This window comes from Limulus polyphemus, unplaced genomic scaffold, assembly GCF_000517525.1.
Source record: "Limulus polyphemus unplaced genomic scaffold, Limulus_polyphemus-2.1.2 Scaffold1864, whole genome shotgun sequence".
NCBI classification, from domain to species: domain Eukaryota; kingdom Metazoa; phylum Arthropoda; class Merostomata; order Xiphosura; family Limulidae; genus Limulus; species Limulus polyphemus.
The window spans coordinates 33312-46991 of NW_013667474.1; the positions used below are offsets into that span (position 1 = coordinate 33312).

The following is a 13680-nucleotide window of genomic DNA, read 5'->3' on the forward strand; positions in this document are numbered from 1 at the left end:
AATTTTTTGTATTTACCTTGCAATCCTGACTGGAAAAATAGCATTATTAAAAATCTGTTATAGCAGTTCATAGTGTTGCAAATAATTAGAAAATAAAAGGAGCAATGCTAAAGTTCTATATGTCCCCAAATTGTAGAATAGGTTAATGTCATATCCTGTACAATGTTTATAACATTTGAAACATTTGCTTATAACTTGAACAGGTGTCGTTATTGTTATCTATTTCATAGTATCTATATCATTACAAATATCGCAGTTTGAAGAAAGTACGTTTAATTATTAATTGTGATTGGGCAACCATTTCTCATTTATAAATATTAATAAAATACACTGATAGTAATGCATTTTTCTTTCAAAATAAAAAATACAAGCTTGGCTTAAGGTAAGCCAAGGTTTTTATTATAACGGATACTTATCTCTTTGACTTATCACAATAATGGCTAAATGAAACATCTTTCATTCATGTGATTTTCATTTTTCTATACAGACTTCTCTCATTATTGTAAAAATATTTAGCAAGAGAAAAACACAGAGTACAATACTATGTACTTTCCAAATGTTATGCATCTTATTACTTAAAAAACTACTTAATAAAAACACATATTACAAAACACTGACAAAAACTTCAACATAAAAAGAAATTACAACTTGTACCAGTATTTCTCAGCTTTTCCCATTTCTTCAAACATGATGTTGTAAATACTTTTGACAACTTTGGAAACTTAAGTTTTGTATCACTTAAAATGTGTAAAGAACTCATTTAATTTGATACACTATAATGCAGTAACATTAAATTTCAAGTGGAGTAGAACAATGAAAATCGTTAAACGTTTCCTATTGCAAAATGCTCAATATATTGAATTTCTTCATCAGTTATAATAAACTTCAAAATTTTTCAAACTGTAATATATACTTAGATATTTATGAAGCTACACACCTTTCTATTGAAACTACCTAATTTTCCAAATGATTTAAGTTGATTAATCTTTAAATTAACCTTAAGGTCTAAGAACAAATACAATATACTACAACTACAAAACTAAGTTTAAATATAAACAAGTTGATCATGAACAAAAATATCAATCCTGATTTGTAAACTTAATCAAATTTAATGAACAGAAGATATTATTATGTTCTTAGATATACAAACTTCCAAACTGACTTCATTTCTAGTCTGTACATAACATTATGAAAACAACAAACTTTTAATTTCAATGCTTTTGTGCATGTAAGTACAAAATTATAACATCCTACATATGTACATTCTGACTAATGAATTGAAAAAAAAATTCCATTTTTATAATCATGGCAGTTTTATTTATAAGCACTCAAAATAATCAAAAGATATAAGATTTGCTATGAATAACATCTTTACATATTCAACGTCTGTGTAGCAAATGCATGTAAGTTACTCTTCACCGAAGAAATATTGACATACACACATCCATGTCTTTTATATCTCACCATTTACAGACTGTCACGCAGTGGTATAATTGCCACGTAATAAAACATGATGTCAAATATTGACTTTTGGTTGTCAGAAAAATTATACTAACTGCTTAATAAGTTTGTTTACTACACTGGTTATATCTGTTGAAAGGTTAACTTCTATAAGCAGTTCCCTTTCTTTTCCATTTTCTATCAGTTCCTGCCAATGTTTATGTGTCTCAAAAGAAATAAGATGGCCACAAATAATTAAGGTTTTTTTAGCTCGAGTACAGGCAACATTAAGTCTCTGATGGTTTGCAACAAAGCCAATAGTACCAGTATTATTATGGGCTCTTACACAGGATAAGATAATAATATCTTTTTCCCTTCCTTGAAATCCATCAACAGTGTTTACTTCAATGTAAGTATTTAGCTTTTTAATCTCTCTGTTTGTTCTCAAAAGATGCTGGAACAGGACTCTCTGACTTTGGTATGGTGTAATAATACCACAAGTTGTTCCTTCCGGAACTAATAGCAGCAAGTTTGTACACAAATCCATTATAAAATTAGCTTCTGGTAAGTTAGATATGTTACCTCCTTGATTTGAAGTTTCCTTGCTCTCTAGAATGTTAATGAGAGAATAGGGAATTAATGGGAAAGATAAAGATAGCTTGTCAACAAATGGTGGTGTCTTTAGTCTATTCTGGTAGAAATGTTTTGAAGGAAACATGCATATTTGAGAGTGCATTCGATATTGTTCTGTCAACATGCAGACTGGATTTACACATTGTGTTTGAAAATAGCAATAAAACCTTTCAAACAAAGAGGTTTGAAATTTGTACTGGTAGGCACGTTTAGAGATCACTGTAGCTGGTAATTGTTGAGGATCTCCAACAAGAACTAATTTGGTAATTCCATACTGAAGAGGAATTAACACTTCTGGTTCTGAGCACTGACATGCTTCATCCACAATGCAGCAAGTAAAGTGAACATTACTTTCTCTCCCATATGCTACTTCCAATGCATTCATCCGACAACTACTCAAAGTGCTTAATATAATATCTGCATTCTGAAGAATTTCTTTTCTATATGCACTTTCTTTGTGCTTCTCTGAAACATATTTTCTAGTGTTTAATTCCTTCACTTTGTTCTCCAATACCTGAAGTTGTTTCAAATGTTTGGTATATTCAACCTCATATTTTTGAACAACAATTTGTGGACATCCATCTTTTTTTCTTTTCTGAATATCTGTAGCCAGTTCTTCAGATGTAGCTTTAAGCCTTCTTATTTTACCTTCCAGTTTTTTTTTTTCTTCAGAAATTTTTCTATTAATGTTCATGTTGACAAGGTTTTCAATATGATACATATGTACCTCTGGATGAATATGTGATGGCTGACCAATTCTAACAAACTTAACTTTTTTCCCCTTTAATTTCTCTCTCTCTTTTAGTTTGATAAGTCTTCTACCTATTTCATCCACAGCTGCATTTGAAGGAGCTACAACAAGTATTTTTGATGATGTTTCGACTTTTAAACTTGAACTCCTGTGAAGAAGATTTTGAATTAAACCAACTATCAAATAAGTTTTTCCTGTTCCGGGTGGTCCTTGCAAGAGAGCTATGAGGGGTATGGGATAAGGACAAAAAACACGTTCTGTTATAGAAATTATCACTTTTGTTTGTGTTTCATTAAAGCTACCACAAACAGAGGATGTATGCCTTGGAGCAATCAGTTCACAAGTAGTTGTTCGTGGCTCCAAAATGTCTCTCACAAGCAAGGATCTAGATACATTTGATAATGCCTCAAACTGTCTCAGCAGTGGTCTCATATAACACAAAATCTGAACTTTTGACAACTTTCTTTGATCAATACTTTCAGCCATGTACTTTGTTCTTAACGTAAATACCAATGAATGCCTGTCCTTATTAGAAAGATTAGTATCATCAACATTTAAAATTGTTCTTATTTTTTTCTGCATTTGTGGATTACGTGGCTGTATTTCACGCCCTACAACATACCCAAATACTTGAGTTAACTGACCACTAGTACTTCTCAGATCAAATAAAACAAAATGACCTTCTACTGGTATGAGATCTTTCTTTATTAACTCAGTATTAATCACTGTCACACATGTGATTCTAAGAAATTTTTCTTCATGTTGATATGAAAGTACTTCTACTAAATGTGTAATAAGACTATTCTTAGCAGTACCTTCTCTCCAGGACTGATAAGCCTGCTCCCATGCTTCATACAATAAGAGTGAGAAATTAATCTTAAAATATTCATCAATACTTTTATAACAAGCACGTGTTTCTTGTGGATATCCATCTAATTCACAAACCTTCATATCTTTCATGGTTGGCGGGTGATTTTTCTGCTCTTGTTCCTTAAGCCATCTCGAAAACCATTTCAGCATGGTCAACAGAGCTTTATCAGCATTTAGACTCACAGTAGGATGTGTGTTTACAATAGTTGTTGAAGGAAATGTTTGGTACTGTTGTTCTGCTTTTGATGTAGTTGGAATGCTGTAAGATAGTTTGTATCTATCTTCAAAATAATTTTCTACTAACTCTTTTCCTTCTGCATCTGCAAATCGTACCTTTTGTTTTTTGTGACTTGTATTTTTTTGGCAATTAGTTTGTGATTTCAGCTGTTTAATTACTTGAGCTTCGTGTGCAAGCATTGATTTCAAATGTTCTGGAGTTTCTGACAAACAATAATTTTGTTTATTTAAATGGGAAATCCTTTTCTTTGGTTCATTAACTGATTTAACTTTACAAGTAATATCCTTGTTAACACATGACTTTATTCCATTTGTTTCTGTAGTTAATTTGTTATTTTCTTCCACTGAACATTCAACAGAAAAACTTTTTGACAATCTAGGAATTTTGAAATTATCTAGGTAATCAGAAGATGATTGTTTTCGCTTTCTTAGAGCAGCATCTGTAGGATAAGATACAGCAGATTCATTAACTTGTTTGTTTTGGTTGGATGCATGTTCTGTCAAAAAAGCTGAACGTGAACGAAACCTCTCAGATTCTTTGTCAATTTTTTTTGCATATCTATTATCAATCTTTTTGACTATCATGTTACCAGTTTTCTGGGTTGCACAATGCAAAAATGAATTAGTCTTTTTATCCATTTCTGACCATTTTCTAGGTGTTCTTGTCGATCTTTGTTTGTGTGCTCCGGTGTCTTCTTTTTTTTTTTTAACAGCAGACCCTCCACCTGGCATACGAATACGATAATTCATCTGTTCCATAATTTTTTGTCTAGATGATTTTGTTTCATTTTTCCTCTTCAAAGCTTCTATTTTTTTCCTGTTGGCAGGATAGAAAGTATTCTCTGGCCTCTTAACTGAGTTAGTAATAAATGCAGTTGGGATTACTTTTCTTTGATTTTTTACTTGATCTTTATTGAAAAATGTATATTTCGAAATTCCTCTTTTTTGTGAATTAAATGTATTCTGTGGTTCTCTTAACTGTGTTTCTCTGCCACGACTTCTTTCTAATTTACAGTGCATAGGAAGGGGTTCAGTTAATTTAGTTTGGTTATTTCTTTTCTGATTTTGCCTTTGACGAAAATCTTCCAACCGTTGATCAAAATTCCTAGGCATTGGTTCAACACACACTAAAGGCTTGTTTGTTGAAAAGCCTGATTCTGTATTGGGAAGTGAGGAACTTGTATACGTTGATAGTTCAGGTATATCTTTATTACTTTCATTTGATTCTACATCCTCAGAGTAAAATGCCTGAGAAAGTTCAGGGAAAAAATCTTCCCAATTATCCATAACATGATTTTCAGAATTTTCTTCATTGGCTTCATTATCTTTAACCTTATTATTAACACCATCTATTTTACCTCCTGATGCTACTGATTTTGTCTTCTGATTTTTATCAGAAAAATGTTCAACTTCCAGAGTATTAAGCTTGCTTTCATCTATTTTTGTTTGACTATTTTCATTTTTCTCTTCTCTTTCCCATTTTAAACGTTTCCTCAGCTGTTCCTCAATTTCCATTATTTTTTTTTCAACATTTTGTAAAGGCATATCATCAACAGTTTCTAATGCTACATTACTTCCAAACTCAGAATCCTGGGTAACTTTCTGAAAAACGTCTTTATTTTCCATTAAAGCTACACCATCAGAAGAACCAAGTATGTTTACATCTTTGGTCTCCTTTTCCTCTTCCTCAAAATTTTTATTCTCTTGATCATTACAAGGCAAAAATTCATCAAGAATTTCAAAGCTTTTATCTTGAAGTACAATAATTTCATCATCACTGTCTTCTGAAAGAGAGTCGCACTTGAGGGATTCTAATTCTTTGCTAGGAAGATATGAACTTGATTGAGAAGCACAGTATTCTTCATCATCAGATATCAAAATAACTTCATCCTGCTGAGAATAAACATCTCCAGGTTCTATTTTTATACAAGAAACTCCTTCTTCTTCACTTAGAACTTCTTCCTTTTGTTTTGACACAGGATTTTTACTTTCAACAGTACTAATATCAATAGCATTATTTTCATCCGGTCCTCTTGTACAAGCATGTTCATGTAAATCTACACGTATTTTATCCTCATGCAAGTATTTCTCTATAGTCCCTGAGAAGTCTTCTAATTGAACAAATGCAGTTCTATCTTCACATTTCTTTATATTTTTTTCCTGTTTAATTACAGTTCTTTTTTCTTTAGTATCCTCAAAAATACTTTTCTCATTTTGCACAGAACTAACAAAAAATCTTGGTTTAAAACTGTCTAGTCTGTTCTCAACTTTGATTTTATCAATAGGAGAACTTTCCTTCTCTGTACTAATATTTTCAACCTTGATTTCATCAACATGAAAATATTCCTTCTTTGCAGTAATATTCTCAACTTTGGTTTCAGCAATAGGAGAATTTTTCTTCTCTGTAATAACGGTCTTCTGTTCTACATCTAAAATCTGGACACAATTGGTACTTCCACAATGCGATGACCTTGGTATCTGCCAATTATCCCTTTTAAAATCTGCTTTTTGATAGAAAACAGGATGTGGCAGAGTTGATTTTGATGGTAAACTGTCACTTGTCACAGGTCTCACATTTTTTCTTCTTGTTCTTAAAATACTGACTTCATTATCTGGTGATGCACTACTTTGGTTTAAAGTATTGTCAAGGTTACTAAATGTTTCTCTTTCATCAATTGTCATACTAAGGTACTCTTTAGAGTTCCATTTCTTTAAAAGAACCTTACAAGGTGATAATGCACATGCTGTTCTCATAGTACAACTTTCTAATTGATTAATTTCTGCATCAATCACTGGCTTTTCAGATGTTTCCTGTTTTTGCTCACTATTATGTCCACTTTTAAAACTATTTACCAAAGGATCTACCTGTGAAAATTCTTGAAGTTGATTGTTGGTATCTGCATGAGCATTACAGTTACTAATCTTTTGCTTACCACAAATTCCAGCTTTTTCTTTGGAGTCACCAGTACATTGAGGATTGTTTTGAAAAGTAGCTATACTTATTGGTCTTTCAGTTCTTCCACAAGTGTATGTGTGATTAATTCTTTTATTTGTTCCTTGGTTATCACAAATGTCATTTTCTTGTTTGATTTTGCCAACACCTCCACTGATGTTTAACCATGAATGTACTTGTAGTGGTGCTGGAGACTTATTGCAAGTATTCTGATCAATATCTATAGAAGAATGCCTTTTATCTTGGCTGATATCAGAATGGCTCACTCCAACATTTACATTTTGAGTTGTGACCATAAAATTTGATTCTGTATTTTCCTTTGATATTTCATTGTTGTATGAAGTATTACTAAACAGTAGAATATCCTGGCACTTTTCATTTATTTTATTTTTTTCATGAAAAGGAGATAATGATTTTCTTAACAACATGAATTCAAAATGATCCTCTTTAAGGCCATTTGGAACACCAATTCCAATTGCATCACCATTGTGCAAAATATGTTGAAAATCTGGTTTTATACGTTTACCATTGATATATATTCCATTCAAACTCTTCAAATCTGTAATGTAGCATCCATCTTCATCTTTAACATGCAAAGTGGCATGCTGCCGTGAAACAAGTGATGACACAATTCTTTGTGAATCCTTGACAAGTGTTCCTCGACCAACAATGTTGCTGTAACCACTTCCATAAAGAGGGAGAACCATATGTTTTTGATATTTTCCAATTCTTACAAGTTCCCAGTCTGAGACAGTCATCTCTCTATCAGGTGTACACAACTCCATTTTATATCAATAATGCATACTAGATACATGATTCAACATGGTCTGGTTGATATCAATGCACATTACACATGAATGATGATTCAGTCTCCAGTCTTTGAAGTATTAATTTCTCCAGATCTTTTTACCATTTCAACATTCCAAGTAGTCCCTGAATGGAAAAAAGAAAATATACGGAAATACAGTTACTTAGAATAAAATTAATAACATTTATTTATGTCATTTATAAATTTTTCTTGACATTCAGAGCTTCCAGTATATGTGGTAAGCATTTAAACAACATAAAAGGTTGTACTGATATGGAAGACCACACTGTAAATTGGTTCCTTCCTTGTTTTGACAGGTACAATGCTTTAAAATATATATATTCATTTTTTTAACTTACAATTTCAAAAGAAGTGATACTTTCAAATTCTGTTGATTAATTCTAGACATCAGATTAGCAACTATCACTCTCCAAGCTTTGTAATTTCTCCTTATCATTAGCACAACTCATTACAGTAAAATTCTGACTGGTGATAGGTGTGTGACATTCTGTCGTATTTTGTCATACAATACTGATGGGTTCTAAATGCTCTCAGAAATATGTTCTTTTATTCAGTTTTAGAGCCAGTTGTAGTAGAGCCTATGTATTCATCTGCATGGGAAGGACATACTAATTAGCCATAACAGGTGCAAGTTTAAAAACACACCAATACTATCAATTTTATTATAAATTGTTACATTATGTATATTTTAGTAGTTTTGTTTCTAAGGTATTTAATGTAAGTTTAGTTAAGATGCTTATTAATCATGCTTACAGGATTGTAAGCAATTATTCTTACTTTCATAATGAAGTAAACTTTATCCAAAACTTTCTGAAACACAATGAGTTTCATAACCCTTTTAATGAAGGAAATATAAATGAAATGATAAATATCTGAATATCTCTGATGTACTAAAGTTTGATGTGTCAAAGAAACCAGTAATAACAGTATTACCCTATTTAGGACAATATTTCTAATATTACATAACAAAAGTTAGTATTAAATATCAGATAGTATATTCACAGATTGAAATTGAATATATTTTTAGGTCTACTGTTAGAATAAAAAAAACTTTTCAACTTAAGAATGTAATACCCAAAAATAAGAGGTAATTTGTTATTTATAAATTTATATGTCCTACTTGTGTGGAGGAATATATTGGCTCTATAACAGAGAATAATCCTGGGAAATATTAAACATGTGTCAAGTATTACACAATAGAGCTGGGCAATTAGAATATTTATAACATTAAAAATTGGATTTCAATACCTACAGTAGGCACAGCACAGATAGTCCATTGTGTAGCTTTGTGCTTAACAGCAAACAAACATAATGACAATATTCTGATTACTTGGATATTTGGAATAATCCAAAAAAGTAATAATCAGAAACTCTTAATTCCAACTAGTTTATTACTTTAATGAATCTTGTGACACTGATCGATTTAACTAAACAAAAGTTAACTAAATTAAAATAATAATGAAAAATCATAATGCCAATATTTCAATTAACATACTTGGAATGATCGAAAACAGTAATAAATGGAAACACTAATTTAGATTAGTTGATTATCCTCATGACATTAATTGATTTAATCATAATTTCTTTTAACTGTTGTAATTAATGCTCAAAGACAGGTTATTATATTGATTAATTGAGGTACTCACCCAGCTATATAATGCACAACATATCTTAAAACTTAACACATCTCTTACAAGTAAAAATTTTATTACAATGAGTCAAGCTAATGATAAGGAACAACTGCAAACTTGGGACAACTTGGTAATTGCTAATCTGAGGAATAGAATTAATCAAAAGAATTTAGAAGTAGCATTCCTTTCAAAATTGTAAGTTATACAATAAATAGACAGGTAGAATGATTGTAACAGTCAGTGTCAGGAGCTGAAAATATACAAGAAACATGAAAGTTCTTCCATCTAACAATTTACAAAAGGTTCATAAGCCAAAGGAAGAAAAATCTAGGTTTTCAAGCTTACTAGGTATCCCAAACAAAACACTTATATGGTCAAATGAGGCAAAATAATTATCTTCTGGTAGAATTGATCATGAACTTTAAGGAAAACCAAAATATTTAAAGTATTTGTTAACATTCTCATCTAACTTTACCAGAGTCCAATACAGTAAGACCCCACTTTAAGCTGATTTTTTATATAGTTCTTGACTCCTTGAGAAATTTTATTTTTTTCATGAGAGAAACATAATTATGAAAATCCATAACTCTGTGAACACTACTTTTTCATACTAATGGCAGTAGTATACTAGATAATTTTTATTTAATAAAATAATGCAACAAAGAACATAGAATAATAACATGCAAAAAGCAGACAATGTCACATAACTATCACAATTTTTCTGGCATTTTCACAGGAAGTGATCTACAAATCTCTATATAGAAAAAAAGTTAATATAATACGTCATTTGATAGATGAAAACTTTGCTTGTTTATTGATTATAACTAATATAATTGCAAACGTAAGAGATAACTACATGTATTGACAAATCCTGAAAGAAAGGATGTGACACACAGGCATGGCAGGAGAGGTCTGATTTTCTATTTGTTGACACTGTAACCAAACAAGATTGAAGGCTAATAAAAATTTGCTTTTTTTCCCACAATGATGATATTATAGTGAGTAATTTACATTAAATTTACCAGTACCTAAATAAAGCACTTATACATCATTGACAGGTAAGAAACAATGCCTTCAGTTACATATCTCCATATATGTAATGTTAAAATAACTCTGTTTAGAGCTCAGTTCTCAGTAACTCTTCCTGAGCACTAAATGGGGTATTACTGTACTGACTTTGCACAAGAAAATGATTCAAAAGTACAGAAATGTTTTATAGTTGAAAAAGAAAAAAAACTGGAGAAATAGTGAGTATATATAAATGTACGAAAGCCTATTTTTTGAAATGTACTATAGGTATGACATCATGATTGATACTTCATACACTATATATATTATTGTTGCTGCATTGTTGACACAACTGGGTAATTTTAACAATTACTTATGAGAAGCAATTGCACTGATCAGTGTCATATAAACTAAATGATTAATTGAATTTCCAATTAAATCAATTACTCAAAATTACTCTTTCCAATTATGACTGTTTCTGATTATTCCAACAACTGATTATTCAAAATTTCAATTAAATCAACTGTCACAAAAATGATCAATTAAAATTAGTACTTCTGATTACTGCAAAAATCAGCTAATTGAGTGTCCTAAAAATAATTAACCAATCAAAATTAAGGTTTCTAATCATTACTATTTTGAATTATTCTGACTACATATGTAATTGAAATATTGCCATCAAACTTGCTTGCCACGTCTGTTATGGCAAAGTTACAAAGGCCACCTGCCACTGTCATTAATTTTTAATTGCTGACTACACAGAAGTCAACAGGCTAATAGCATTAATCAGCAATCTTTTTTTTTCCTTTTCTTTTTGAACTGCTGAATAGAGTGAAGGCAAGTTTCTGGCAGCATGCACCACAAACCTGTTTCTTGTTTTTTCTCTTTTCTCTTTGAGCTACTGGCTAGAGGGAAGGAAACAGTATTGCAGCAACCTCCTACCAACCATTTCTTTTGTTTTTGTCTTGTATGTTTGAAGAAGACTGCACTAATCATATGATGGGGTCATACATTAATAGACTGACAAATATCATTAACTGTTGAAGCCTACATGCATCTATATAGATAAAATCATCCATAGATCAAAAAGCGTGGGATTTTTTTAGGGTACATGCTGTTGTAAAACATGACTTTCTAGCAAAAAATACTGTTCAAAAGTTAAAATTTTCTTAAACTGAAAATGTATTTCCAATTTAAGAAAATGTTAACTTCTGATACGATATCTTACCTCTTCTCGTAAAAAGCTAGAATTTCACATTGAACTGGTGGAGGGCCGATGAGAAGAGGATCCCCCTTTAGGAAGTGCCCAAAGGAAAACCATGAGGTGTGATAAGGGATTATAAACAACACACCAGTGGGAGACCACACCATTTCTGAACCAGGTATACTCTTTGCCCTTCATTAATGTGTCGCCAAAATGTAAAGGGTGGGAACTTGGAGGGTCCCAAAAATAAACACAGAAAAAATGGGACCCCCTTGATGCAGAGTGGCTAGGGAATGACAGACCGTAAATGGGAGTTCAACCTCAACCAACACCTGACAGCATCTGGAATTGTACATCAGGATCGCAGAAGGAAGAGAGTCCTCTACCTTTCACCTCAAAAATAGGTATAGGCAGAGAAGAGGAGCTCCCATACCAAGAACCCGTTTCCTTGTGTGTGCATCTCCAACACAACCAACATCTGGCAGATAGTAGAAAGGAGGAGAGCCCAGGTGGGTGTTTATCTCTAGTCCAAAACCCGGTGGCATTGGGAATTTGGTCGCTTAGTCCATAGTAGGAGAAGGGTACCCACCCTTACACAAGAGGGAAGTCATGTATCTTGTCCAGCTATAACCACCACCAGATCCACTGGAAACCAGCATCCAGTCCTGACCTGATAAAGAAGGAAGTGGTATTAGAACATTCTTGATGGGCAGGGGTGGAACATAGGAAACAGGATATAAGTACAGAACATAATATACCTAAATATCAAATCCACCAAAGGGGTAAAAAGGCCTGGGCAAGTCCCCCTAAACAACACACGACTAAGATTCATATTCAGGAAGGGGAGGCTGTCCAAATCCAAAACTAAAAGATCACTGAAAATCTTGTTAGGATGATCATCAGTGTGTTATGATGGTAGCATGAAAATGGTCAACTCCTGACGGACCAGAGCCATCACTTCATGGGCTGAAAATCATGGGGTTGACCTGTTAGACGTGGTCAGGAAATTTGCTGCCACAGGAAGAGCAGTTGTAATTGTGACCACCCAAAACTGCAAGTGCATAACTCCTGAAATTGAAAGAGGAGAGAAGATAAAATAAGTCGTAACTCTCCCAGAAACAGAACGAAAATGTAAAATACCAAATTAACTGAAAGAGAAATTCGTAAAAGTAAAAACGAGTGGATAGGTTAATTAAAACATATCTAATCAGTAGGACTACCAATTGAGAAGTGATTAGAGGGCACTAGTTATGATAGCGGTAGTGTCGCACTCCAACTGGTGGAGGGTTGATGCGTGATCATTTGCATGTTAGTATGCAGTAATAAGTGGGAGAAAAAAGCTAGTGGCAAATGAAAATGTGTGTCAACAGAAGGCAGTACAAGTCTAAAAAGCTTTTTTTTTAGTAGAGGTAAGATATCATATCAGGAAAAAAGCTTTGTAACTGTTTCATTTGAAGGTTGATCAAATAGTACAATATCTCAAAACTTAACAAAGCCAATAGTACCAGTGCTTATACAGAATAAAATATTATTTCTCTTATTTGAAATCCATAAAGTATATCATTCAGTTTTCTTATTTACATCACAGATTTTAATAGTTTCATCTGTTAAAACAACTCTAAAATTTTTATTTTCATTTAAGTAATATTATAATAAATAGTTACATCACTTGTAAATTACTAATATGCTTTCCAAGTTACTTTGTGATTCACTGATATGTGATCTGAGTAACTCATGATTCATCAGTCAATAATATGTGCACTTAAACACCTGTCGATCATTAAACACTGCTTATACTCATCAATGCATAATATATATAAACAGCAAGTCTAATCTCTAGTCAACCAAGAATGAGGTGACTGGACAGATTACTAAATAGTAATCATGAATGTACATGTAAAATCGATGACGAGGAACCTACTTTGAGACAGCTTGAATGGGTAATGAAGAAAAAACTTTAATATAAGTTTAACACAACAGCAAATGTACAACGTTTCAACAAGGTTTTGTCATCATAAGGTACCTGATGATGACAAAACTTTGTCGAAACGTTGTACATTTGCTGTTGTGTTAAACTTATATTAAAGTTTTTTCTTCATTACCCATTCAAGCTGTCTCAAAGTA

General features: G+C 32.1%; 1 protein-coding gene across 2 annotated transcripts in view; it reads right to left on the reverse strand.

Moving 5' to 3' along the window:
* Positions 1-394: 394 nt before the first annotated feature.
* Positions 395-13680, reverse strand: part of LOC106465193 — a 36575-nt gene continuing 23289 nt past the window's right edge. For both annotated transcript variants that reach the window (XM_022393044.1, XM_022393043.1), the window contains exon 3: positions 395-7817. In XM_022393044.1, coding sequence (XP_022248752.1) covers positions 1547-7669 — 6123 coding nt within the window. In that variant the 5' untranslated portion in view covers positions 7670-7817 and the 3' untranslated portion in view covers positions 395-1546. The remainder of the gene's footprint in view (positions 7818-13680) is intronic.